Source organism: Trypanosoma cruzi, genomic scaffold, assembly GCF_000209065.1.
Source record: "Trypanosoma cruzi strain CL Brener 1047053517087 genomic scaffold, whole genome shotgun sequence".
Lineage (NCBI taxonomy): Eukaryota > Euglenozoa > Kinetoplastea > Trypanosomatida > Trypanosomatidae > Trypanosoma > Trypanosoma cruzi.
In genome coordinates this window covers 190,739-218,564 of record NW_001849447.1, presented here as the reverse complement: position 1 = coordinate 218,564, position 27,826 = coordinate 190,739, and the positions used below count along the sequence as shown (strand labels likewise).

At 47.6% G+C, this 27,826-nt stretch overlaps 7 protein-coding genes and 1 pseudogene across 7 annotated transcripts, besides 24 other annotated features; all 8 read left to right on the top strand.

Annotated features, from left to right (window-relative positions):
• Positions 1–23,605: part of a sequence feature (heterozygous, non-Esmeraldo-like haplotype) that runs on past the window's edge.
• Positions 226–261: a microsatellite.
• On the top strand, positions 573–6,377 carry Tc00.1047053508891.80 (annotated as a pseudogene).
• Positions 4,261–4,295: a microsatellite.
• Positions 6,438–6,465: a sequence feature (AT_rich).
• Positions 6,855–6,877: a microsatellite.
• Positions 7,298–7,328: a microsatellite.
• Positions 7,457–7,484: a microsatellite.
• Positions 7,756–7,786: a microsatellite.
• Positions 7,854–7,884: a microsatellite.
• Positions 7,897–7,922: a microsatellite.
• Positions 8,091–9,779, top strand: Tc00.1047053508891.60 (serine/threonine protein phosphatase, putative; the record flags this gene model as incomplete). The annotated part of the gene is made up of 1 exon (XM_809498.1): positions 8,091–9,779. The coding sequence occupies one exon, from the start codon at positions 8,091–8,093 to the stop codon at positions 9,777–9,779; it is 1,689 nt and encodes a 562-aa protein (XP_814591.1).
• Positions 10,122–10,146: a sequence feature (AT_rich).
• Positions 10,236–10,262: a microsatellite.
• Positions 10,262–10,284: a microsatellite.
• On the top strand, positions 10,321–15,114 carry Tc00.1047053508891.50 (uncharacterized protein; the record flags this gene model as incomplete). Its single annotated transcript, XM_809497.1, has 1 exon — positions 10,321–15,114. One exon carries the CDS (start codon positions 10,321–10,323, stop codon positions 15,112–15,114), a length of 4,794 nt encoding a protein of 1,597 aa, XP_814590.1.
• Positions 11,893–11,918: a microsatellite.
• Positions 15,153–15,174: a microsatellite.
• Positions 15,210–15,270: a sequence feature (A-rich).
• Tc00.1047053508891.40 (hypothetical protein, conserved) lies at positions 15,470–17,365 on the top strand (the record flags this gene model as incomplete). The annotated part of the gene is made up of 1 exon (XM_809496.1): positions 15,470–17,365. One exon carries the CDS (start codon positions 15,470–15,472, stop codon positions 17,363–17,365), a length of 1,896 nt encoding a protein of 631 aa, XP_814589.1.
• Tc00.1047053508891.30 (hypothetical protein, conserved) lies at positions 18,175–19,692 on the top strand (the record flags this gene model as incomplete). Its single annotated transcript, XM_809495.1, has 1 exon — positions 18,175–19,692. One exon carries the CDS (start codon positions 18,175–18,177, stop codon positions 19,690–19,692), a length of 1,518 nt encoding a protein of 505 aa, XP_814588.1.
• Positions 20,664–20,752: a sequence feature (A-rich).
• Positions 20,927–20,973: a microsatellite.
• On the top strand, positions 21,067–23,880 carry Tc00.1047053508891.20 (hypothetical protein, conserved; the record flags this gene model as incomplete). Its single annotated transcript, XM_809494.1, has 1 exon — positions 21,067–23,880. The coding sequence occupies one exon, from the start codon at positions 21,067–21,069 to the stop codon at positions 23,878–23,880; it is 2,814 nt and encodes a 937-aa protein (XP_814587.1).
• Positions 23,606–23,996: a sequence feature (areas not merged during assembly with more than two copies in the genome that could not be assigned to a particular haplotype).
• Positions 23,997–24,444: a sequence feature (heterozygous, Esmeraldo-like haplotype).
• Positions 24,076–24,100: a microsatellite.
• Positions 24,445–24,901: a sequence feature (areas merged during assembly that could not be assigned to a particular haplotype. This can correspond to areas where the two haplotypes were merged or to regions with more than two copies in the genome that were merged during assembly.).
• Positions 24,779–26,059, top strand: Tc00.1047053508891.10 (glycosyltransferase, putative; the record flags this gene model as incomplete). Its single annotated transcript, XM_809493.1, has 1 exon — positions 24,779–26,059. One exon carries the CDS (start codon positions 24,779–24,781, stop codon positions 26,057–26,059), a length of 1,281 nt encoding a protein of 426 aa, XP_814586.1.
• Positions 24,902–27,826: a sequence feature (heterozygous, non-Esmeraldo-like haplotype).
• Positions 26,295–27,826, top strand: Tc00.1047053508891.4 (hypothetical protein, conserved; the record flags this gene model as incomplete). Its single annotated transcript, XM_809501.1, has 1 exon — positions 26,295–27,826. A coding segment is annotated over one exon (1,532 nt), but the record flags the coding sequence as incomplete, so codon positions are not given.
• Positions 26,316–26,336: a sequence feature (AT_rich).

Genomic DNA, 27,826 nt, shown 5'->3' with positions numbered 1-27,826 from the left:
TTTTATTTGCCTGCATTGCAAGTCGTTTGCTCTAGTGCAGACTACCACAATACATTCAAGCACAAAAACACGCATACACAGACACACACATTTATATCTAACTATAGTTATATTTGTTTCCCAAAAGGGGGCAGGCGAAAAAGCAGCACGAGTAGAAAGGACAAAAGAAAGGCGGGAAGGAACGGGGAAATCTTATCCAGGCCACTCACAGTGGTGAGCAAACCATTTTTTTGTTTGTTTGTTTGTTTGTTTTTTAGTTTGAGTTTGCAGGCCCGTGTTGGGGCGAGGGTACATTTTTTTTCTGTGTGTGTGCTTGAGAAAAGAAAAACAAAAAAAAACAACAACAAAAAGGAAGGAGGGACGCTCTGATTTTTGTTGGCCTCTCAAGTTCTTTCTTGATTTGACAGGTGAGGCGCACCACGGCGTTGCAACCCGCTTGACCGAGTGGTAAGTATTCACACGGGACAAGTGAGATAGAGAGAGGGACGGTCGAAGAAACACGTGCGCGGGCGGGCATTTATCTTTGTTGGCCCACTCCAAAAACACAATCTCCTGTTTTTGCTTCACACAAAATGCCGGCACGGAGGAGCTCGGGGTCGGCCTGCACGAAGAAAAATGCGGGGGAGTGCGCCCCCCAATCACAAACTGCGCCTGCGAATTTGCCTCCTGTCAACAGCGTGCTGCAGGAACTGCTGATGGACCTCGGCCTCACCGAAACCGCTAAAATGCTGGAGGAAGAAAGTTGCCGGAGGCTACAGTTTTTGACCAGCGCCACTGTGGAACACAACAACTTCTGTGGCAATGGAGTACAGACTTTGGACGTAGCGAACACGGGAGAAAAGAGTGCCAGGGGAAATTCGAAGGAGGCCAAGACAACATTGGAGCCCAAAGGCAAGGATGGAAACGGTAGCCCCTTAAATGTGCCATGTAAAACAGAGGGCGGAACAGAGACGCAGCAACCTTCTTCCCAGCCAGATACGGCTAGGACGGCCTTTTTATGGAATTTTATGCATCGAAAAACTGGAGGCGACGATGAAACAAAAAATGCGGGTGCTCTTCAGGAGCTCTGTCGCATCGGGATTGCTCTACCTGGCTGGGATGCCGCTCGAGCCACTACTACAGATGGTGGCGACAACAACAATAACACCACTGAATTGGTTGCTCTGACGCCTCACCTGCGAAAACTTTTTAATGTTTTTTTGGATGCTGATAGTTGTGAAACGGAGCATGGGGAAAAGAAAAGTGGAGCGCAGTCAGCCGACATCTTGCCCCCGGAATGGGTATCTCTTTTGGAAGTGTTTTTTTCTTATGTTGAGGTGCTGTGGGCACAAATTTGCCTGGTAGAAGCGGTATCATGGGCAGACTTCACATCTCAAGGGTGGTTTCGCCACCGGAAAAATATTTTGGAGAGGCTTTCACTGCTGCATGAAAAACTTCAGCGACTACTACTGGATGCTCATCAGCTGGAAATTAATAGGCACCTCTTTGAATCTTTCACTCCTTCCTGGGGTGAAAATCAAAAAGCGGATGGATTATTTAATTCAGAAGAGATCAAAAAGGACCCGTCACAATTATACTCCTCTGCCAATGAGGTAATGATTACAACAAAGGATATACACAGCGGTATCATTGCATTGTTCTGCCGTGGTGCTTCCACCTTCAGGAAGAACATAGAAGAAGTTTCTACATGGATCATACTTCACTGTGGGCAATACAATAAAAGGATGGAGTCAATCGATGTTTCAGAAAGAAAATTGAAGGAACCTATCTCTTACACTGAAAGTGGTGAAACGTCTTCTTCAGAGGTAAAGACTGAAATGGAAGGAAGTTCGGCATGTAAGCCGTGGCATATGCTCATGGGTGTGGTGCGGCGTGCAGTCCTTATGGGAAGTGGGGAGGTGTCGGACGCATCTTTTGACGCGGGTGAACCTTCATTTATTTCTAGTCCCGCACTCCGATGGGCGCAGGTATTTCTTCGAATACAAATTCTTGCCTGGGTTGTTGGTTCCGTTGCGGAATTCGCGGACGTGTGGCTGCAGAATTCCCAGGGATTTATGAAAATGACAAATTGTAAGGCAGAAGGATGTCATGAGACTAGACGGAGGCTTTCCATTGTCTCTGCTTCGTTAGGATTTTGGTACCAAAATTGCGCGGCGCAGATTTCTGAAATTATAGACGGTACCAAGGGACTCCGCAAAGATTCCCCGTCCTATACCGATAATGGTCAAGGGAAGGGTCTATCACAGCGTCTACCACGCTCGCGTCGTGCGAAGATGGCCGATGAAAAAGAGAACATTGGGTTTACTCTTGTGAATACACTGAAGAGGGCCGTCCACGAATTTCTTGCGGGCACAACAACATTAGTGGCACCGCTTCGCCTTTCACTTCTGGGCCATGAATGGCAAAGTGAAACGGGCGCGAACTTGCCAAACCATAAGGAATTTTGTGGCACACCTTATTTACACGATAACATGAACAATGAGGTTGATATTCACATGGCTCTTTTACATGTGTTGGCCACCGGGCAGCCATATCAACTGGGCCGGGCTCCTAAGCCACGACGGACGCCACTTTATTTTCTTCTAAAGAAAGTTCTAAGTGCACCGAAGATACTTCTGGATCTTCAGAACGAACGTGTGCCTGCGGATATTCAACTACGATCCATGGAAAACCCGGCTGCAAACATGTTTTTGATGAGCTCACAAAGAAATGGTGTTGCATCGAAATTTTTCCCTAACGGAAACCAGGGAAGAGCAACTCAAACTGAAAAGGCAATGAATGAGCCTGTTACAGTGCGAACCTATGAGGGGGAAATCTCCGTATCAGGAGAAGCTACGTCTGGCTTTTTGGACTCACAGCAAGTTCTCTCCGGTGGCACCGGAATTGGTGCTGTTTTGCCAGGAATTTCGGAAGAATCCGTTGAGCCCTTCATGTTTCCTACGCTTTCTTTGCCGATTCACTTTCAGGCGCTGGTAAGCCGTATGGCTCATCAGGCGAATGAATTCACGCAGTCCGAAGGGAGTGTCTCAGTTGGATCCGATGAAGAAGCTGTGAGTTCAACAGAATACAATCTTGATCGTCCATCTGATGTGATTTTGAATGAAGTGCAGATTGTTTCTGTGACGCCTTGTGGATCTCTCTTGGCCCTTTTAACGACAAAGAGTAGATTGGTGGTGTTTGCGCTTCGCGCTGCGAATGGTCTAAACCAGACGAATTTTAATGATCAGTTACAGGATTCATTCTGCGAGCAACTTGTGCTGGATGTCGTTCTGATGAAAGGCTTGAAGGATCCGTACTGGTATGAACAATTGGAGTCGTTTTTGTCGTTTTCTCCATCCGGGCAGTTTCTTCTTTGTTCGGTGCAAAATGCTCCACCGTTTGTGCCGGAAGGGGATGAGGCAAGCCGTTCCCATCATGCGACAACGGGTAAAGTATTCCTCTATTCGCTGCACCGCGCAGAATGTGGCCAAATTGATGCGTCGGATGTGTCCCGCCACGGTGCAGTTGGCGAGGAAGACCGTCTTTACGCTGCGTTTCGGATTCATAAGACGCTTATCACGGTTGCACGTTGGTTGGATCCTCGCTTTTGGCGGGGCAATTCGTCGTCCAGTGTTCTTCCGCTGAAAGAAGGCAGTCCTCTGTGGAAACACGAGGCTCAACGACGCCTCGCTGCACTGCAGTGCTTTCATCCGGTAGAGACAATCTTATTCTTCGTTGGTCGCCCGCCGACGGCTCGATTATTCAGAGTATAGCCACTTTTCCCGTGTTTGATATTTTGGTCTCGCCCTTGATGCAGGCGTTTTACACAATCAATCAATATGGCCAGCTTTCCATGTATGACGCTTGGAATGAGCGCGACATTGAAAGTGCAAAAGACAACGTCGTGGTCGTATCCCAGCGTGGTCTTCCCGCTACACTTGCCGCAATGCAATCCTCTACTGATCTTCGGGAAAGGAGTTTCACTCAAAAATCAGCAGCTCCCGTTAAAGATGGGGAAATGCAAGATGCTTTTTTTGTGGGGACGCGCATAATTGGTTTTGATCGGCGTTCATTGGCGCGTGGTGGGACTGAACGTGAATCGGCAGTGTCGCGGATGTCGCGGCTCGTACAGGAGAAGGGTCTTCCAGCGGGGACAGAGACGAAAGAGGGAAATCGTTTGGGTCGTCGTATCGTGCAGCAGCTGCTGCGTCAGGATGGAGACCACCTTGTTCCACATACGTTGGCTGTGATAGAGCCTTCCTCTGGCTCGGACAAAGACTTTGATGGTGATGATGATGATGATTATAATCACGACGGCCAAGCTACGAGAGGACACAGAAACCATCAAGGAAATACTAATGGGGGCGTTGGTGGTGGGTTTAATTCCATGCCGTTTCTTCGTGCACGTCACTTTAGAGGTGAGGGGAAGAAATTGCCCACGCTAAGTAATGAAACAAAAGGAAATAATGACGTTTCTATTTCTGGGGAAGCCGTTCTATACCGGACAGGATCTCGTTTGGTGTTCGAAGAAATTTCACAGTTACTGTGCCAGAGTGCATGTATTTGGCCAGGAACTCATGAACCAAGATATGCCCCACAACAACAACCATATCAGCTACTTAGCATGGCAGCTTCCGGACACCCTTTGTGGAGTGAAGGGGCTGATGAAAGCTCATCGACGTGTAATGAGTTTATTGTCCATGAGAAGAAAAGGAAGTCGGCGAGCTCATTACCCACATTTAGCTATTACAGTGATGTACCTAAAAGGCGTTCAAACAGTGACCAGAACCACCAACAACAAAGCAACAACCACAGCAGCGGCTACGATAACAATATTGGGAAATTGTCTCAGGTACTAGGAACTGCGGGTAGGAGTTCCAGTGGGATGAATAATTCTCGTCGGTCTGAAAGGAACTTTGCATTGGCACCCGTTGCCGAAAACGGTCGTTACTTATGTATTACGGCCTCTGTTGGGCCAGCACGTGCGTTGGTTCCTTATGACCGTCCTCTTGAGTACCGTGCAGGAATGTATGCTTGTCTGGTGTTTGATGTACTCTATGGTGGTGTTGTGCGTGTCATCCCTGTTTGTCCGGTTCTTCCACGAACGGCGCTTACGGAGAACGGTGTATCTCACTTCCACTCTTACACCAAGAGGGCTCCAATCTATATTTTGCCCTGTGCCGTCACTGTCGTAAGACATCCACACCGGCATCAATCAGACGGGGTTTCATCCTCAGCGTCAGCATCTCGACGAACAAATTGTAATACAATGGAAGGCATGTCGGGTTTAAGTTACCCACTCTGCTTACAGGAGGAGGAGGAAGAGATGAGGAATGAAGATAAAAGCGGTCATGAGATTGCGGATAGAAACAGTGATAATAATGGTGATTCAATGGTGCTTGTCGCAGTGGGTGCTCTTCACAGCACGACGTACGTTTTTGATGCATTAACGGGGTCTCGCGTAAAGGTGATAGGTCTGAGAAAGCAGGCGGGCTTAACCAACGCTCTTAATTCGGGCCAAACACGGCTTCCGATAAAAAGAGCACGCTGCTCTTATGTTTCCTTGGCTGACCTTGGTGTGTTCAGTAATTGTCAATCGCAAAGAGATGATGGAAATGACGATGACGATTCGGGAAGCAGAAACGATGATGAAAGCAGCACGGCTTCAAGTGAATTGCCCTCACCATTTGGTGACGAGCAGTATGGCTATCAACGTCAATTACTGCTTAACCATCTGGTGGAACAGCACGGGATGGACACTTTATTGAGAGCTGCGACGGAGTTGTTGCGAGTTGTTCCTCTTCCCTTTCCCCCGTTTTTTGAGAAACTCCAAGAAGATTGTATTCCGCGTCTTTCAGAGGGTCACCGAAGCAATGGATGCTCACGACAGCAAGCGCATGGTCATTGTGGTGCTCCGGATAGTGCTTCTTCAATTTTATCTTTTCCTTCGCCATTGCCACATTTGAAATTGATGATGTCTTGTCCTTCATTTTTGGGTCAGCTGAAAATGGCATTGGGAGGCGTTTCTCCGGCAAATGGGTTTCAATCTGCGGCCTCCCGTTCCGATGCTGAGGGGAAAGCTAACACCGCTACGCTTTTTTACGACGTGCCCTTTGCCCACGTTGCACAGAGGGAACTGTGCCAGGCATTGTTATCCAACGAGACACCGATGTCAGTGGGAGAAAATGGCCTGCCGTCCACAGGCGGTGTCGCCCCTGCTGTGGCTGCGAATACTTCCATGAATTCCGCGTCAAAGCCGCAAAAACGGTTTCTTTGTGGTGTTGTGAATAGTGTGGCGTTGTTTTACGACCACGTGAAAGGTGGCGTGTTTGTTTTTTCTAGTGACGAGTACGGTGGGCTTTTCATGGCGGGTGGCTTGATTCCATCCCGCGTCTAAAGAGCCGAGGAGTGCAAGGGTTGCAGAACGTCTTATTGAAATGGAACGTGGATGAGGCAAGAAATTTTTATTTTTTATTTTCTTATTTTCTTGTCTTATTGGTGTTTTGGCAGAAAAATATAAACCTCACACTATTAATTTACGGTATTCTCGAAGTAAAAAATTGAGAGGCGGCGGCAAATGACAGGATACGCCTTTTTTTTTTTTTTTGTAGAACGCGTTACTTTGTCTTTGGGCTGAGCTTCCGGTGCACATGGTTGACGGCTCATGTAGACATGGTCAATGAAGATCATTTTGGCCAATGAAACGAAAAAAAAGTTGTTTGTGGGGAGGGGGGGGGGGGGTCTAAAAGTGAAACAAAATATTTATGTGATTAAATTTCACTTTTTTTCTTCTCTTTTTCCTTTCGGTTTCTGTGTATGTGAGGGAAAGTGGTCTTCGCATTGTGCGGTCTGCAGCATGACGTGGGGAGGTGTGCTTTTTTTTTTTTTTTTTTTTTTTGCGGAGTGAATTATTGTGATGAAGCGGCAGCCTTGTTTTCCACGTATTTCTCTATTCTGACATTCTTTGGGCATGTTGGGTCTTTTTTTTTTTTGGATGGTTTTGTTTTGTTTTGGGTGCTGGTGGCATATTTTTGGTTGCTGGTCCCAAATGCCTTTTTGTGCCTATATGTATCTAACCTTTGCTCCCCTGTACAAATGCGTGAATTGTTCTCTCTCTCTCTCTCTCTGTGTGTGTGTGTGTGTACGAAGAGTGTTTGGTGTGACGCGGTGGGAGCCAACTCATTCATTGCCATGTAATTATCTGAATATATGTATTTATGTATGAGTCGCACTGCATCGTTCACTTGCGGGTGTGGCGGGCAAGGCCCTTTTTTAGGCGCTGAAGAGAATGCACGAGGATAAATGCGAAAATAAGACGACACACACACACACACACACACACACAGACAAAAGAAAAAAAAAAAAGGCGGTATGGGGAAGAGTGCGCCACAAAAGTAAAACATATTTTGAGGAGAAAATAATTTTATGCAAGTGGTGTCTCTGTTAGTTTTCGGTTTATCAGCGGTGGTGTTTGGTGTTTTTTTTTTTCTTTTTTTTTTTTTTTTGTGTGTGTGTGTGCTTTCGCGCGGGAGGAGGAGGTTGTTTGTCCACCTGTTTTGTTGAGGGGGTGGAGGACGGCCTCCATGGATGTATGTTGTCTTAAGTAAAAGAATTACTTTCTTCTTTTGTTTTTATTTCATTCTCTTATTTGTCTTTACTTTTTTGTGGTTGTGGCGCAGTGATGACGTGCTGCACCGCGACGCACATGTGAGCACACTTGCGCAATGACTCACAACGACGCGCATATGAATTATACACCCGTGCTTCTTCATTTCCTTATTATTATTATTATTATTATTATTATTATCTTCCCGCGGCTTTCTTGCTTTTTGTTGCTCGCATTGTTACGCGACGAGGCTATCAGACTGCATGCATTTTCTTGTTGTTTTTTTTTTTTTTTTTTTTGCCTTTTGAAGGATATATATATATATATATATATATATCTTTTGTTACCTGCTTGACTTACGTGAGTGGAGAAAAGAATGGGAAAGGCTGCAAGAAGTAAGAAGAGAAAGGAATGAGAAGCGGCGGAAAGTTGCACTTTTTATTATGATACAGCAATGAACTAAGTAAACAACTCTGCGTATTTTGATGTGGCATCCTTTGTGTTCATGACAATTTTCTACTTTATCTTTGCGTATTTTTTGCTTTGCTTCTTTTTGTTGTTGTTGTTTGTTGGCTTAATACCGCCCTGGCGGCGCTACACACGAGTAATGGAGGCAAGCGAGGAGGAGGGAGTGACGGGGTGTGTGCAGGTGATGGTGGCGAGAGGACGACATGGTGCTGGTGTGAGGGAGCGCGGCAGCCGGAAGCTTCCGATGGTCCGGCTGGCGGTTTTGTTGAATTTTTATTTTATTTTTGGAGTGGCGTTTTTTTGTACCGGGGAGGAAGTGAAAAGCACGCGCAAGCTTCTCACTATGGGGCTTGTTGCAGACACCCACTACGACACGTTTCCAGCGGGTGAAAAGGCGCCATGGGAAACAATGCATCAGTGGCTGCGGGAGCAGCGCCAGAGGACGACCGCATGGACAGTGCGCCGGTATGATCTTGCGAGAGACAAGATGGATGAGGCCATTGGGCTCTTTAATCGTGTTGCGGATATGGATGTGGTGGTAAATCTCGGGGACCTTGTCAATAATAACTTGATGTGGAACCTGAGGCCCATCCTGGATAGCTTCAACCGTGCCAAGGCGCCGCACTACAGTGTTTTGGGCAACCATGATCTTCGCGCCCATAATGATCGCTTTGGTAAAATGAATAAGACCCAAGAAGAGTGGCTCAGGAAAAAACTGGGTCTGCCTCGCTGGTACTACAAAATTGATCACCCGCCATTCTGTCTTATTTTTTTGGACTCTTTGGTGAACGATCCTCAAACCACCAACGCGACCGCAAAAGAGGCGCAAGCAAAATGGCTAGAAGAGGAACTGCATGCGGCCAAAGTTGCCGGTCGCGTGGTAATCCTGTTTGCCCACTTCCCTATTGGATTTGAGACAAATCGACTGGGTCCGCTTTTAAAGGAGTACGACCAAATGCCATTGGTGTTTTCTGGGCACAACCACAAGGGGGACTACAGGATACAGGGAGCGTACCACGTCCACTGTGTCGCGTTGGAGGGACAAGTTGAAACATTGACAAATGCATTTGCGGTTGTGGAAGTCTTTGAAGATCGTGCGGAGTTGACTGGGTTTGGTCGTGTTCCGTCGCGTATTCTGCGTTTCCAACCTCATTTGATTAAGTTGCTTCAAGAGTACAATGGATCGTTGAGGACTAATTTGTCGTCACAGGGGTGTCAACCACTCCCACCAGAGGAATTGTGGGTTGGAGAGGTACTGCAAAAGCCACCTCCACTTCGACTGAACATTCCACATTACAGGAAGCCGAATCTTTCACCAACCCTAGTGCGGTTCTTTCCGAAAACCCGTTTTTACAACGATATAATAGTTTGGTTTAACAATGAGAAGACACATAATATTCGTGGATCTGAGGAACCCGTAGATCTTACTTCCGCTACGGGTAAGCGCACCCTGCTTAGCAATGGTACTTCTGTTATTTTAGAGACACCCGTAGTGCCTCATGAACTTTATGAAGAGATGACCAGTGGCTGTGGAAAAGACACTGCCCAGCCAAAAAGACGTACTCTTACAGAGGGTGCGAACACAGATAATTCGTGGAAAAAGCAATGGCTTCCCACCATTGCCCTATGGTTTTTCTTACTGGCCTTCACGATTGGAATTTTTTTTGCTGCCAGGCGAAAAAAACGCGCAAGGCATAGGGAATGGGTTGCGTATACGGAACGATGACAACTAAAAGAAGGAAACAACGCGAATAAAACGGAATTTGCATTATTATTTTTTTTTTTTCAATTTGATATGATTTTAATGGACCCGTGTTTGAGGGTAGCAATTGAAGCTTGTCTTTTTGTTGTTTTTGTATTTTATCCAACTGCGTCCTGTTATCACCTTCCACGCGGAGGGATTCCCAGTGGTTTTGGTGCCCTCAATAACCGCTTCCTTCTGGGTTTTGCAGGGAATATGGCTATTGCGCATGTAAGGCCGTTGAACGAGATTGTTTGCTGTTGTATGAGTTTGGGATAATTCTTTTTTGAATTGTGAGGGGATGCGGGACGCATTTGAGCCAAACTGTTTTTATTTTTTATTTTTATTTTTTGTAGGAATAGGGGAATAGGCTTCAAATATAATATACACGTATTTTTTATTTTTTTCCGTGGGGTATCTTCAGAAAGTCATAGAGAAACAATATATATATATATATATATATATATAGAGAGAGAGAGAGAGAGAGAGAAGAGGGTGTGAAGGTTAATAAAAGATTGATGAAGTTATGAGTATGCGGGTGGGTCGCTGTGTTAATGTATATCTTGCTTTACATCCATGTGTCTCGGGTACTTCAGGGGAATTAATGAACAGCACGTCTCTTGCTGATGAGAGGACACCAGAGGAAGGGTCTGGAAGGGTGGCTCACTCCTCGAGAATGCCATGCCTAATATTGCCTTCTTCCATACAAGTGAAGGGAAGCGGGACGCATATATTGTTTCACAATGGCTGTATTGATCATCGCTCCATCGCCACGACGCTGGGTGACGCGGCATGGAATGAATTGCGTCGTAGTGGTAATTTTTGGTTTATTTCATGTGTCCCTCCCCATTTTTCCAAAGAGGGTGAAAGCAGGGCATTGGGTGAACTGGGGAGTGTGGAGGCATCGATGCTGGAGTGGTTATCAGTACGAGTTTTGCAGGTTGTCTCCTCACCCCTGAGAGTGTCTGTAATGCAATGGATGGAAGGGGGAGGAAATGCGTTGCGTGGAGCAGATGCAGATGAACCGCCTTGGCGCTATTCGAAACAGAGCGAGGGGGAGTTCGCAGATGTGGAGACGTTGATAGAGTTTGTGAAGGGAAGCCTGACGGAAAACAGTGAAAAAGCAGCAACATTTTGCTTTCATTTGGTGAGAATCACGTTCTTTGATCCCGAGTATGCAGGCAATTGTGAGATTGTGATGGCGGGTGTAGGCGCGTCTTTTGAGGCCTTGTCAGCGAGCGCATCCCGTTCTCTCGTTGCGGTGCGTGCGTGGTTTGCCAATTTGGCGTCCGTCTGCACGGAAAATTCACAGCGTCAGCGACACAACAATCGTTTCTTTTTTGATCTAGACGCACGGGCCTCCGAGATTCTACCGGAAGAAATTGTCCGTTTTCTCCTTGCACGACTCTCTCACTTCAATAGTGAAGGGGAGGAAGATGGCCATGTTAATTTGCAGCCAACTAAACGAGTGGTGTACGCCGTTCTGGAGGTGGATGTCGGGGCTCTTCTCCAAGGGGAAAAGGGATTGTATGCTGACGATGGCGCATCCGCATCACTCTTGCGGTACCTGTCGTTTTGGAGCTCACTGGGGGCGTTCGTGTTGAAAGATTATGATGACGATGATGGTGGCAATGCCGATGGTCATGATCACGGCGCTGAGAAAGAAATAAGTGGCGAGAACCATTGTGCGGGTACAGGGCGAATCGCGGATGACAGCTTACTTGACGCCAAAGCGCGGCTGCAAAAGTTTCTTATTGATCCCTTGATTTTTTCCCGGCTGACTGAGGGCTGGTGTGGTAGGGAGGCAATTGGCGAAACGGTCTTCTCCAAAGGACGAATTCTTGCTGCTCTTGAGCAGTCACACCGTGTATCAAACGTGGCGAGGCAAAAGGGGTTGCAGCGACGACTACGGCGTTGCCTTTCATCGGCAACGCATCCAAGTAAATCTGTGAGCGATGTGCTTGGGTTTTTTAGCGCAGAAAATGAGGCAGTTATGTGGTGTCAGAGGCTTGAGTGGCAATATTACATTATGCTTGGGGATTTTTTTGAGACGGGCGAGTCACCTTCAAGAAGTCTTCTCTCACCCAAGCAGCAGAAGCAACAACAACAACAACAACAACAACATGAAGTTTTGCTTCAGTTTCCGGAAGGAGAAAAGACACTTGACAACCAATGGAAACTGAAGCCGTTTCTGCATGAAGGTTCCCATAAAGAGGCTGAGGGGTCTTGGTCTGAGGATATGACAGGAGTGAAGTCCCGCGTTTCATCTTGCGCTTGTGATGGCTTAGACTCACCGAGAACATTTTGTTCTTCACGTGGAGCAGTGCCACAGTCATTGTTAGTGCCGCCGCAAGATCTGTTTTATCGCTTGAGTGAGGCTGAGGTCGTTCGGCGACTTTTGATTAAGCTCAGTGCTGCAGAGTCGATGGAGTCTATACTGTTCTGCGTTGCATTTCAGTTGCAACGTTCTCATGTGCAGGAAATGCATCTATGCAATGGATTGCTGCATGCTAAGAAGGAAGCAGACTGTGCGCGGCAAATTTCGTCACCTGTAAAACGCTGCGAAGTTCCCATTTACTTGGATCTTCTACGAGAATATACACGTGGAATCGAGGACATCTTCTTGCCATTGCTGGTTGAAAGTGTTGGAGAAAAACTTGGATGCTTTCTCGAACTCTTTGCTGCTGCTCGGGAAAAAGAAAATAAAACGGGTCGCACCATTTTTCCTTCCATCGACTTTGTGGATGCAGCCGTGCAGACGATTATGCCACCGAATGAACGGCACTCAGGGGTCATGGATGGGAATACCTCTGGATGGGAACCATGCATTCCTTTGCGTGATGAAGAATCCAACCAGCAATTACTAGGGGAGGTGACTTTATCGACGGAGTCAGCATACGCACCCGAGAGGAAAAGCTCTTTACTCCGGCGTCGACTTAGCGAAGATGGTGATCTTCCAAACATGGATGAAAACACAGCGAACGCACTATACTCACCGACTGTAGAAGGCACAGTGGCGGAGCTTCACGGAGACGGTAAGACTATTTTGGGAGATGAATCCCAGTTACCGATGCCGGAGGGGGAGTGCGTGGAGCCTCCTTCTGTGGACTGTGGTCGCCTCAAAGAAGACGTAAAGAGCGAGGTTTCGTTGCGGCATGTTCGTCGGCTTTGTCGTGCCAAGGCACGTGGCTCTGTGCAAAATCTCGTTTATCGGCGACTACTCACCACAGGGTGCATCAAGAATGTTGTAAATCAACGAAGTGAATCCAATGGAACATTGCCTGCTCTCAGTTTTTCTGAAATTATGGAAGAGAAATTACGCTGGTGTGAATCAGAAGACCTTGATGAATACAGGAAGCTGTTGGCGTATAGTATTTATGTGGTGGGGACAGCAGGGTGTGGGAAATCGAGTTTTATAAGCTCTTTTTTGCATGAAGTGTCTTTGATCGCTTGTTCACCAGCAGTGGAGCCACACACAATGGCGATCCGGCGAACTTCAACAATCGTTGAAGTTCCCTTTCCTACGTATTCTCTTCCTTTGGGTGGTCACAGCAAGATTTCACCATCCAACATGCGGCAGTGGATGACCGCTGTTGGGGACAGTCGTGTGGAACCCTCTCGGGTTGGGGTGAACTTTGTTGAGGTACCGACCCCCTTCTTATTTGTGGCTAGTACGGGAAATGTGAAGCTGCCCAGCCGGGGCGTTGTGTATTACATTTTGTATCGTGTGCAGGATGACTGGAACTCGATGCAGGAAGCGATATGGCAGCAAGTTCAGACAATTCAACATGCTGTAACGATGCCGAGTTTACATGTTTTAAATGCACTGGGAGGTGACAATGACAGCGTGGGGGATCCACGTGTGGGGTTGCCTTACTTGCCGGTAGTACTTGTCGGTACCTACAGGGATTCCACCGTTGATTTGGTTTCTGTGGAGCAGCCCGCCGCGGCGCAAAATCAGTTGGATCGACTTGGACTGTGGTTTGAGGAACGGGTTGGGCAGCAAAGGGAATCTACCGAGGGCCAGTTACCACGGCCTGTAATAATTGATTCCTGCCTCACGAATACGTCTAACTATTTATTTATCTCGGAAAACTTTTCCAACAACACAGCGTTCCAAACGCTTCTTTATCGCACGTTGAGATTTCTTTACCACACTGCGCCCCTGAGTCCATTGCACGTCCTGGCACGGTGGCTTCCTCGATCCTTTTTTATCCCGCTTGAGCCTCATGTTGAAGGAGTCGAAGAACATGAAGTTACGGAGATTAAAGCAGTTGATATGCATTATATGATCCACGGTACCCTTGAGGGATTTTGGGAATTCCAACGCCGCCGTCGTGATTTTGCTGCATCCATGCAGCAACAAGAAGAAAATGAAGACGGTGAGGCAAATCGGATTTCCCATTCTGTTCCATTTTCTCCACATAGACTGAGATTGTGGTGGAGCAGCAGTTCAGAAGGACTTCTTTCTCTCTTTACTGCTCTACAACGGTTACGCCAATTTGTGTCATGCTGCTTTGATGAGCAATCCTTTGACAATGCGGTGCTGTACCACCTGGGGTTTGTCCATCCGGATGACCCCGATGAGATGGACGGGGATGATGAAAAGGAACGTTGCCTGCGCGGGAGGGATGTGTTTTTGGAGGCTTTACTGGAAGAGTGCCGCCTTCGCGGTGCGCTCTTTTTTCTACCCTGCACTCTACCCCACTCACCAGAAGAAAGTGGACGTGGGAGTGACCCGCGGGTTTTTAACAAGCCACCGTCTTTCTCGGCAACGCCAAATCAGCAGCTGCGCATGGTGCTTCTTGGTCCAGAGTGGGTGGAAAATATATGGTCACAGACGCTGGCACCACAAATGGTGGTCTACCACACCATATTTCTTTTGGGCGGTTCCGACGATGTGACCGATGATGTCTTGAGCACCATCTTATTTCACTGTGAAAAGCAACTTGGCGTCACATTTACTGCGGCACACTTCACAGCGGTGTGGCCGCAGTTGTATCCGAATTTATCGAAGGATTCTGTTGAGTCCAAAACCCACAATATCGACAAAATAAGTGAATGTCTCTACCAATACCTTACAAGGGGTTGTGTTTCTTCAGAGCTGCTGCAGTTCTTATGGCGTCCGCCGTATAATATTCTTGCCACAAATGAAATGGGTGCCGTAATGGCCCTTATTGCAAGCGGATTGGCACGCCGAGAGACGAGGGAGGAACACGAAGAAACAAAGGGTGATCGATATGGACTGACAGGGTTGCATCTGCCATGCGCCCCATTGACACCTGGCAACCTGGCATATGCGTGTAGACAAGAAGTTTGAATAATTGGTGTCCCGGTTTTGTTTTTGTTTTCCAGCAGTTTTTTTTTTTTTTTTTTTTTTGCGTATCTGCTATTTGTTCTCATGTTGATTTGACATTTGTTTATTTATTTATTTTTTTTTCGCTTTGTGTTGATTATTTTTGTTGTCGTTGTTGTTGGACATTTATTGCTGCCGCGACATTGTTTTTGTGAAGTCTGCTTACGAGAATGTTGGATGAGGCGGAGGAGAGGGTGAAGGTGGACCTAATTTTTCCTTATTTGGCAATCCTCTGTGTGTGTATGTGTGTGGCATTCTTTTTTTTTTTTCCTTCTTTCTCGAACGATATTCCCGTGTTTCCCTTTATTTTTATCCCATCATGAGATTGCCTGAAATAATGTTGTGCTGCGACTGCCCCTCCGACTACGTTGGTGCGCTTGCGATGGAGATAGCCAAACTCATGGAAGAAAGGGCCTACAGACGCCACATGCTACCCTGCTTGTCACTAAGACAGAGATCGCATCTTTGGGCGTTGCGATGTCAGGCGCTATTCGGTGATGCGCCCAGTGACCTCGACGTACCGGCTCCCAATGAGAAGGAAAAAGTCAATGAAACGGCGCAAAAACAATTGACCCCAATGGAATCGTCACTTGCGGGGCTACCGAAGCTTCCACAACGGCCGCTTCATTGGTATCAATTCACGATGCGTTTTTATTACTCTGCGTGGGTCGCACTAAGGGGGAAGATGACGCCGCAGCTTGCTGCTGAGGCTTTATGCACCGAGTTTTTGTACCTGCTGAAGGTGCACAACAGCCCTGCCATGCTCCCTCTCATGGAGGCCGCCTCCAACACCGCCCGCGCAAAGGCAATGGCATTCAATCTTGATAAGAGGGAAAAGGGGAGTGCTGGTGGTGGCACAATCAATAAGACTGCAGGATCGAGTGAAGGTTTTTACGTCCGTGGGTTGCATGGGGACCCTGTGGTGATTGCTTTTCTTTGGTTCTGCCGGGCTCAATCTATTCCGTGTGAGGTGGACTTTGAGCCACTGTCGTCCGAGTTGCCAAAAGGTGAGGAGGATCTCTTCCTTGTGAAGTCTCTGTCCCAAAATACGGTAGTGACTGAACCCTTGGCGGCATTTGTCCTCTGTGTCGATTTATACCTGCCGCAATGTGGGCATTGGCTGGGGGAACTTCCTCCTTGTTCATCATCTTCCCTCCACACGACGCGGGCATTAAGAAAAAGTGCGTGGATAGAGTATATGCATCACATCTTGGTGGATCTTCGAGCCCCATTACTACGTTTTATGAGAGAAGTGACCAGTCAGATGAGAAATTGTGGGAAATCACAAGAATCCCAGTTTTCGCAGCCGCGTTCAATTGGACAAGCGGATGCTTCGTGCGGCGATTCATCTGAGGTTTTGCGACGAAGAATTCGAGAGATGTCCGACGTTGCCATGAAATCACTCGCGCATTATGAACGTTTTGCTCACCATTACTATGCAACCATTCCACAGGTCACAGTGTCCGTTGCGGAGTTGTGTGTCGCTGCGTACAGCTTTGTTATTTGTACGACTTCTCTTTGCAAAGATTTTTTCCCCCCACTGGAGGCAGTGCCATCTGCTCTGGGAAAGATTGGTGTGCATGCGGCAGTACCATGGGGTCATAGGGTTTCGCTTTATAGAGACGGAGAATCGAAAGATCCGTTATCGGAATCGTTGCAAGATACGACCGCGTTGCTTAGCGGGGTTCCAAAGGCCTATCAGGAGATTGCGACGCGTATCTTGCGTAGTGCAACGTCTGCTCATTCTCCTTCTGTGAAGGTTCTGATTTGTGAAAATGATGGACGCAACAAAATAACTGATAAAGGAACAAAAAAAATAGCCTTTTTGAGTTCTGGGCTTCTTTGTCTGGAGTCAGCTTGGGACGGACTGACGCCGGGTGCAAATGAGGCAGCCATGCTTGTTGTGGATCGATGGATTTGGATCACATGCAGCCCGCATCGGCGAACTCTTGCGGAGGTACTTTCGTACGCATGGTGTACTGCCAATGAACAGTGCATCGGTTTTCCGTTTCTTGTACTAGACAAGGAGCAACGAGACTTTGTTACGACACTCAACGCCCACCCTACCTCACTTGCGCGCCATGAAGCGCCATGGAAGGAAGGAAAAGCCGCGGCAGTGGCAAGAACGTTCCGGTTAAAACTGCGCACCGCACTTGGAGCATCCCCACCATCCTCCGAGCGCCGAACATACCGAAGCTATGCAGCAAAGTTGTGAGATGTGGCTGTATATGTTATGAAAATATGCCGTTGCTATTTTATTGCGATGATTATTATTGTAGTCGTTTTTATTACTTGTGTTATTTCTCTTCTTGGATGAACATTCTTCGTTTGTTTGCTTTTGTAGCTATTTGCGGTTTGTCCCTGCAAGGCATCTCACGCCGGGATGTGTTAAAAACTCACAAAAGAGAGAGTGGGAGGATGAGGGGAGGAGTAGACACCACATTGTATTGTGTAAAGGGACTGCCAGAGGGATTGAAGGAATCGAACTGAAGGTCGCTGACACCATAATAACGAGGGTCTCGTTGATTTTTTTTTTCTTTTGGATGGGAGAGAAAGTGGGGAGTCTGTTGTTTGCTGCTTTTAAGAAGCAGTCATGTTGTTGCTTTTTTTTTTCTGCCGTATTTGCGCCATTTATTGGCGTACTTCTACGGTTCATGGGAGAAGACGCGTTAAGAGAGGAGGCGTGTGGGATGGTGGTGGTGGCGTTAGTGGGGGACGGGACTTTTCAGCGAGACCCCGAGGTTTATTTGTACAACGGCTTGCAACAAAAATGGCCGTACACATAAGTGAATGAGGTTCAATGGAGACATCTTTTCTTTTTTTTTTTTGCTTTTGCTTTGCCCGCGTCTGTGCGCTGTTTTCGTGGGGTTTTCTTTTGAATCTTATTTTATTTGTTCTTTTCCTTCATTTGTCGTTACACGGGAGGAAAAAAGGGAAGTGAGGAACAGGAAATAAGGTGAATTGAACTATTAATATTTTTTTGTTGTTGTTGTTTCTAAAGGTGGGGGGCGGGAGGGAAATAAAATGTCGTTAAAAATTCGTCACTTTGCTGAGATTGTTGTTGCGGTGACATTAGGCTACGTTGCCTACAGGGGCATGCAGAGTTTTTTGCGGAACGAAGTGACGATAAGTATCACGGAGTTGGTACACCTGCCACCCAGTGAGAGGCTGCTGGAAGTGGATGATGTTACGCCACTGCAGGGGGAAATTCGATGCGAGACATACTTGATGCGTAGTTATCGCTTCCTTATGAGGCTTTCTGCCAGCGTCAAGGCAGTCTCCATCTCACCCCCTCCCACATCGCGCACTCGCCACCGCGTCACGCATGCAGCAGAGAGTGGCAGCTACAGAAGTATGTTTTCTCATGGGGTGAATAAGAAGCGGGAAGGCCTTCCCAATGTTTCCGTACATGATGTGCATAGCATGGTGGATTACTGGGAACTCTCGCCAAATGGCAATGTTTACTTTACGCCTCCTTGCATAGGAGATGAACTGCTGATGCGTTACGAAGCGTCAGTAAAGGCAGGTTATTTAGTCAATGCCGCGGTAAGGAACTGCTATCTACAGACCGATGAAACACCGGGCCTGAAGCGTCTCTCCTTTGACTTAGTGGTGTACGACGTTTTGCATGCGGCGAAGATACACATTGCACTTCCCAATCGCTACTGTGATGTCGTTGCTATCCACACCGGCGGCGTGGGAATAATTCAGCAGCCAAACTCAAACAAGCCACACCACTTTATCTGGGATATAGGCACTGTCGACGAGACAACGTGGATGAAAGTCAAAACGCTCTCACCAGAAGTTCTGCCGGAAGGTCGACTTGCGCGTCGCGGATTCACCGATGACGACTTGGCGACAGCAATAGAGCGACAGAAAAGCGGTGACAATGTTAGCGTCGTGGCGAATAGTTATCAGCTTCCCAACACAGTGGACTCGAGGTTTGACAGCCGGAGCGAGAGGTGTGATGATGACAAAGTTTTCGATGGTGGTGCCAATAAGGGGATGCTTTGCACTCGCACGAGCTCCGGGCTTCCTGAAGGGACTCAACTCCTTATTGCACACTTTATTCTTGTCTTTGAGGAGCCCGATGAGATGGAACACGACTACGTCTCAACGGACTCAGAGATGAACGAGGGCGAGGACGAGGGTGGCGAGTGCGACGAGGTGAGACGGCGAAAGGGTACACGAGACTCTTCTCCGGGTGGCGCTGGCATCAGTAGAAAGGATGCAAAACGTGAGGAACGTGCTCGTAAACGAAGATTGCGGCGCTCAAGTGCTGATTTGATACTCGCAGCGGGACACGGTGTCCCCACACGCAAGCCGACGATCGAGCTCTCCTACAGTGTTGTTGGGCTCGCCTCTGGTGTCTCCGTCCGGAAACTGCAAACAGTGAGCGACCTGCCGAATTGGATTCCACGCTCGTTCTTTGACTCCTGGGTGCTGCAGTGGATGGTTCCTGGCATTCAGCAGCTGCGCCTGGGGAAGTACGCCCATTACACCTCGTGGTTTGTCCAGCCCGTCCCTGTCGCGTCACTCTGAAGGGGACAAGAGACGAGCCACAAAAAAGGTAAAGGCACCGAAGAGAGAAATATGAAAAAAAAAAAAAGAGGGTAAATAAAAAGATAAATTCAACTTTTACTGCAACAAACACACACGCACACACGCAAACCAAAAAAAGACACCAAGAAAGGGAGAGTGAGTGACTGAGAGATATGAGGAAAGTAAAAAGGGATCAATCGACACAAGCGATTATGGCATTGATGTGGCTGTAAAGTGGTTGTTATTGCTTGAGGTTTTGTGAAGGCGCCTCTCCAGCAGAATATGGGTTCCATTGGTACTTACAAGGAACAGAGGAATTATATCTTTTGACTCGCGTTGTTCTTGTTGTTGTTGGTTTTGTGGATGTTATTCCCTTTTCTTGGTGCTCTTTGCCCGTCATCATTGAAAAAGAGTAGTGGTTATACAAGCGTCAACACTATTTCGTACGCATTTCACGGCACACACTACATACACGCATGCCGATACGCGGGACCCGCTATTTCAAATAATGGGGATTTTTTTTCACTCTCTTGTTTCGATCTTTCCAACGCGACAAACACTTTTATTTGATTAGTTATTGAGACGTGTCAAGAGCAACAGCGGCAACAACGTAACTAAGGAAATAAAAGGGGTTTGGAGGGAAATAAGACACAAGTCGCCTTTTTGCCTTGCCGCTGGGCTGCAGAGACACAAACGCGGGACATAGAGGAAGAAGGGAAAAGGAGAAACGGGATTTAAAAAATGAAAAGAACAAAAAAAATAATAATTACCAAATGGATGGAGAAGAATTTGGGGGAAGAAACGGATTGGACGAGAAGAGGGCAAAGCGCCATTGAAGGCGAACGTATGGAATTTGATTTTCTTCGTCCGCAGTCGGGTTTGAAGCTTAGATTGGTATCAGGGCTTTGTAGTTGTGTTTATGTGTGTCTGTTGGAGAGTGAGCCTTGGCATGCACATGGCTCCTGCTTCCGTTTTTTTTTTAATGTTTTTTTTTTCGGGTTTATTTTTTCATTGTTTAATCTTTTTTTTTTTCTTCTTGCCCCTTCTTTTTTTTCTTTTTGTCAGTTCCATAGTGTGGTGTGCATTGCAAACCTTCTTACGCATCTACACGTCTTTACACCTTTTTTGTGTGTCACCCCAACGTGAATAAGTGAACTTCGACGTAACGGCAGGAATTTGTAGTGAGGCTGTTGATGATGACGAGTGATCGCTTTTCCTCCTCCTTTCCCTTCTTTTTGTTTGTTCGTTTGTTTCTCCATATGTGTGTTTGTTTGTTTGTTTTTGTCAATAATTACTGTTTTGACAAGTTGTGGAAGGGAGAAGAGGGTAAGGAGGCTGTAGACAGACCCATATATATATATAGAGAGAGAGAAAATGTCACAGCGAGATATCCACGACGACAGCGGCAGGGCGATTGACAGGGAATTAGAGGAGGAGGAGGAGGAATACGAAGACGAGGACTTTTTGCCTTCGATTCCCGAGGCGTTGCTGCACCCACCGCACAATGACGTCATAACGCCGACAAAAACAGATGAGAGTTTGGAAGTGGAAAGGAAGAAGCGATCTCGTTCCCCGAGAGAACACAGGGACGGTGGGGCAAGTTACGGTGCGTCAGACGGTGTTTACTCCGATAACGGCGGTGACGAGAGGAGTGAAGAAGGTTTTATGGAGTTGCTGAATTTGGAGGGATTTCCAAGCACTTCCCTATACGAACGAAGCTACTGCCATGGTCATCTTCTGCACGACATTGGTGTTGTACAAGATGACATTGGCTGTCTCATTGCTACTGTAGACGCGGCTGGGACGCTGCGTGCTTGGCGAAAGCTTCCTCGTGGTGTATTCTTTTTAGGGGACTTCCAGGGTCTTTTTTCACGGAATTTGGCGGAGGGGGATGCCAATGACATGGCGAGACACTTTATCCTAATCGACTCACTTACTTCCAGTCTTCTTGTGGTGCGCATCATGCCATGTGTGGAGACGAAAGCTGGTATCGTGACGGTTTCTGTTGAAGTCCGTCGGGTGAACTCCACTCTAATGACTGTGGAAACACGTCTCTCTTTTATTTTTAGCGTTACATTGAGCATAACGGCAGAGTCATCATCTTGGAAGGATAGTGTTACTCCACGACCTTTTTTGTTACACCACGACCAACAACCGTTCATTGTTTTTTTTACCGTGGAGAAGGATGGTACAAGCAAATCTGTGTTTTTGCCTTGTGTCGCGGAAAAGGCGCTAATTTCTGGCGGCATGGCGACTTTATTGACTTCTGCACCAATAAGCACAGCGAATCGTGTGGTCTGCTGCCAGCAACATCGATCAAGCGGTCTGGTTGTATTGGTTGATGAGAAGGGCATCATTGACTACGCACGCATTATGGTTTCTCCTAGCGATGACGGTCAGACTGTTGCTTTTCTTCAGGTTATCTCAGGTGTTCCAACTCGTAACGCAGCTGACCCCATGATGCTGCGGAAGTGGATCACCTTTGAGCGTCGGCAGAAGACTGGCTTTTTTACTTTGTTGAGAGAAGCAATGAATATTTCCAAGACGGGGAGGTTAATGACGCCGCTTCATGTTGGGTTTTGTGCAACTGGAAAGTATTTTGTAGTGTCAAGTGGCATCCTGCGTGCGGGCCATGTGTGCGTCTCTGTTCATGTCTTTGAATTTGCTAGCGGTAAATTTCTTGCGCGCGGTGAAACAGAAGAAAAGGTGGCACCGGCTCTTGATGGGGAAAAGGCTCTGCAGGCGGCAATTCGACTAATGCGTGGGGCCTTGTATGGCGTCATCATGGAGGACGCTGTGCGCAAATCCCCACGAGGTGAGGCAGGGGGCGTCTGGGTGTTTGTCCCAGAAATTCTTTTAGGAGGGAAATTGTTTAGAGGGCGCGTGTGTGGTCGACGCATCTTTGTCTTCCGTGCCGCGCCTTCGCCCGCAAGAAGGATGATGACGGCAGACGGAGGTGAGGCTTCCAACCGTGTCACAGAGACTCCGTTCCACATGGAACAAATGTGGCGTCCCATTGGAGACCTGGAAGAAACTGTTCGTGAAATGGCACTTCCGACCTCATCTTTCTTATCGCCAGGTGCGGGGCTTGACCAACATCTTGCTGCGCCCTTGGCAATGATACGGATCACTGTTCCTGCTAGTCAAGCGCTCAAGAATCTTGTGGCTCAGTCCCCTGTTGGTTCCACCCTCTTGCAGGAGGATATGAAAAGGCTTTTTTTTGTTCCAAGCAATACGGCTTTGGAAACCGCAGTCAATGAGCGTTTTTTTAATGCCTCTGATCCCACTTTTTGCACGACATCGTTGGAGGGAACGGCCCTGTTACTGTACACAAAGTATGAGACACAGTTGGGAGAGAGTGCTGCATTCCAATCATTGAAAGGCGGTGCAACCGATGCCACTGATGCCGTTGGTGGAAGAACGGAGCAGACATACCGAGAGAAGATGTTATACGATTTACATCAAAGGCGTGATTTTGACTGTGGAGACCTTCTTCTTGTGGAGTCATCCCCAAGAGGTGTGCTGCCACATGAGGCAGTGAAGGCGGACGACGAGGAGACCAAAGAGAATGATTCAGTAGCTCACGAAAAACGTGATGAACATGAAATTGACGGGGATTTGGAGGAACAACGTGTACAGCATATAATTACAGCAGCGACAGGACGGGCAATAGAATGGGAAAGTTCTGTTATTCATGTTTCTTTGTTTGTGGACGTCTTTGGGACGATTATTGTCCGTCTGTTGCCTAATTTTGCCCCGAAGGCTGTGGTAAATTTTGTTGGTTTGGCGCAAGAAGGCTTTTACAACGGATTGACGTTTCATCGTGTGGTGCCGGGTTTCATGATTCAAGGCGGGTGTCCAGTTGGGGACGGGAGTGGGGGGAAGAGTGTTTTTGGCGAAAGATTTGAAGACGAGGGGATGAACGCCATGGATTTCTTTTCGTACCCAAGTGTGTACTGGCTGTGCATGGCGAATTGCGGCCCCAACACGAACGAGTCGCAGTTCTTCATCACCGTAGGCGAGGTGGCGCCGTGGTTGAATGGCAAGCACACCGTTTTTGGATTTGTCGTCTCAGGAAAGCCTGTGGTACGTGCGATAGTACAGACAGCGAGGGACGATGATGACAAGCCAATTGCCCCTGTGGTGATTCGACGTGTGGTCGCCACAGAAAGAACGACGGAAAAGTAGCACGTGCAGGCGCCCGCTTTCCCCTTTTATTGTGCAGCTTGCAAAGGGGCTCCGTTTTGTTGTTGTTTGCTTCTTGGTTGTCGTTTACTCTAAATTTTGTTTATTTTTTACTTTGCCGTGTGCGTGCGCGTCTGTTTTATTGTCTGAAATCTTCAGCTTTTCTGAGGCACTCTTTGGGCTTACTTTTGCCCGTGGTATGCATATGTATATGTATATATATCTTCTTTTTTTCTTGAACGAACCACGGGGAATGGGGCGCCAGGAATCATTAATAAGAAGAGAAGCAATAATAATAAAAAAGTGGGTAGTCGGGAGAGAGAGAGAGAGAGAGGGTTCTGAAGAGGGGAAACATGTTCAGTTATGATGAGTTGGTATGGACCATATCGTTTCCCGTCTTCTGCTCAATTGTCATGTGGTTTTCGATGGCCATTGCACTGCTGGTGCGGTCGGGGCGAGGCTACTACAGACGGGAAACAATACGAAAATCCATTGCGGGAATGGAGTCGCGGGGCGAAACTGTTTCTGGCTCCCTTCGCCGCAGTAGCAAAGCCATCCTCAGACGTGCGGTTGTTGTGGTGGGCGGAGACTTTGCCCGCTCACCTCGCATGCAGTACCACGCGGCAAGCCTGCTCAAGTGCGGTCTTTTTGATGGAGTGGTTTTGGTGGGATTTGACATGGGCAATGCACTGATAGATGATTTACAACAAAACAACAGTGTTGGCGCCAACGAAGAGGGTGAATTTATTGTGGACACCACATATTTGATTCCACCTGTTACCCCGCCTTCGTGGTTCCGTTTTTGTTCCCACATCCTCGTTTGTACTGGATAGTTTCCACCATCTATCGCGCATGCGCCTGTGCTTTAGTCTTTGCCTGGGCAGTTATAGCTGCATCATTAATGGTGGTGAGCGGCAAGGGGCAACTGCTTCTTGTAGACCTTATTCTTGTTCAGTCGCCTCCTGCGATACCCTTTGTGCCCGTTATAAAGTACATTGTCCGTCCATGTGTATTATTTCTTAATGCGATATCCTACTACTGTTTCATAGTTCCTGCTTCATGGATGATGTGGGATGCATTTTGCGAAATTTGCGGAGACCTGAAACTACAACGACAGCTGAATGTAAATGAGAATAAAATTATATCCCCATCACGGTTTGTGATCTGTCCCGCTATTATTGTGGATTGGCATAACTTTGGCTATACTATTCTGCGAGGCGACGGACGGCCCTCTCTGGCTGTTTGGGTTTACCGGAAGTTTGAGTGTAATTTGTGTTTTGGCAATCGTAACTTGACTGTTAGCAAGGCAATGCGGAAGGCTCTTCTTGAACTCCAAGAAAGAATAAAGGTGAGGGGGGATAAATCACGCTTATCGATAGCTGACGATGTGGCAGTGTTGTATGACACAGCTCCCTCTTTTTTTGGCCCGGTGTCACGGGCTCGCTTTGTGCAAAAAGTACTGCGTCCCGTGTTGCAGTCGGGTGGCCAGGACGATAAGGAGGTCATGGGACTGTCGCCTCCGCCGGCCTGGGTGATGGAAACGGAGACACATGATAGTACCGAAAACAACAGCTCCTCTGGAATGTTTGTGATAGGTGCCACTAGTTGGACATTAGACGATGATTATAGTATGCTGGTGGAGGCACTTGTGCGTATTGATAAACGACTAAAAGAACAAGGGCAGGATCAGAATAGTATGCAAGCACCTGCTGTGAGGCCCATCTGGTTGCTCATGACAGGCAAGGGGGTGTCGCGGGAACGTTTTGAGCGTGCGGTCGTTGCAGCCCATCTCTCTCCACTTGTGACTGTGACAACCATATATTTTCAGTCGTATGTGGACTATGCAATGGCGCTTGGTGCGGCTGATGTAGGTCTCTGCATCCATCACTCTTCCAGTGGTTTGGACTTGCCTATGAAGGCGGTGGATATGTTGGGCTCTGGATTGCCTGTTGTGGCTCTGCAGTATGAGGCGCTTCCCGAACTACTGGACGAGAAACGCGGCTGGATGTTTAGCAATGCCGAGGGACTGGAAGCAATTTTGTGGCGTCTTGCTTACAGGCATTCCGGCAACGCCGCAGGTTCCTTGGAGCAAAAGCGTCTTTGTGTAATTGAAAGCCGACGCAATACGTGGGATGAACGTTGGCGTGCCGTGGTGTTGCCGTTACTGCGAGATCTGCTTTAATGGGAATGGACCAATGAGCGAGTAAATATGTTTCTCTGTATGTGTAAAGAGGAAGTGGACGGGAAAGATACTGAAAGGAAGAAGTGTCGCCAAAGAGCTTGAAGAGAAGCAATGACGGCAAGAGCCATACAAAACATTCTCCTAGACAAGAGATTTGTGCTGATGATCTTGCCGTGTTGCGGTTATTTCTTTTTCTTTTTTTTCTTTTTGTCGATCTTTGCCCACGCACGCATATATGTCTTTTGGGACAATAACGATAATAATTATAAAAAAAAAACGTTCAAACTTCAAATTAGTGACCGAGAGCGTAACAGCACTGATGTCCTTTGTTCATCCTGGCAGGAGTGGCCTCATTGTCTTGAGATTTTTTCAGAGTCACCGCTCGTATCACAAGACCATTGGCTATCGGTACCGTCCTTCTCAGCGGCCGGGTGATCACAGACAGTCGCGTGTGGCGGGAAGATTGGTGGCAGAAACGGCACGTGTGCCACTGAAAAGCAGCAGCTCAGCGGGCAGGGGATCCGATGACAACAATTCATTTGCTCGTGGTACCAGTACGAGAGACGGTCACGAGGGAGTTGACTCTTTGGCGGGACCATCTTCACCACAGGCGTATTTGTACCGCTTGCGGCATGGTCGATTTGACGATCTTATAGTTCTTTTATCTGCGCCGTACGCGGCATCACCTTTACGAATTTTGACGGATGTACTTCAGGAGGTGCTGCAGCTGAGGCTACGTTTAACTTCGGGAGAGTGTGGGGGAATTGAAGATTCCGCGGATCGGGTTGATGCATGGGAATCCCTCCAGCGTATGGCGAATGCTCTTTCGGACCCACTTGCTGTTCGAAGTGTGCTTTCAGGAGCGATTCATGCGGTAAAGGAGGCGACGGAGGCGGCATCTGAGGTGGGAGATCGGATTAGCGAGCGTGAACTTCAAAGGGAATTAGGCGACATAGAATCCTTTTGTTCTCAATTGCGGCAGTGGAATGCTGAAATGGAAAAAAATCTTACATTTATTGCTCAGACTGCTGACGATGCCAGGTATTCTCATTTGTTGGATTGGGATCTGTCAAATGTTGTCATGGCAGAGATTTGGCATGGCCTACTTGAGCTATGCAGTTTGACGGGAGCTTTTTACGTTGCTGTGGAGTCGCTCAACCATCTCATTGAATTGAGCGAACTGGTGGAGTGTATTGATGCAAAAAAGAAAGGTGACAAGGCGTTGTGGCATGGAAGGAATGATAAGGACAAGAATGAACACGAGGAAGCAGAGGAAGAACACCAGCAATCCGCTTTTACGCTAGATAATGTGGTGGAGGTAGTAGAGGATGAAGTGCGAAAATTTTTTCCACCAGTGCTGGCCATTGATCATATCCGAGCCATGCGAAGCTGCGAGCTTGCCCGCAATTTTGATGTCGCTTACACTTTATTTTCACGCTACATACAGCACGCCAGGAGCGGTGTCTTTCCTCTTACATCCAAAGACATTGAAGCTGCTCTGATTGCCCTCGCACGGTGCTGCAATAATACAGCCCATTTTGCGATGTTGCAGGAACTCTTTTTGGAGAGTGAGGCCGATCAAGTGGTTGGTGTTTCGGTGGAGTTGTACACGGCCCTCATTGATGCTGTGAGCCGGGCGAATGAAAATCCACAATGCATGGCAATAGCCCTTGCGCTTTATCGTCGTTTGCGGGATGGGGGTCTTGCGCCAACAGCCGATACGTACGCCGGTCTAATGGCTTGCTGCGCCGCTCAAAAAGACCCGAA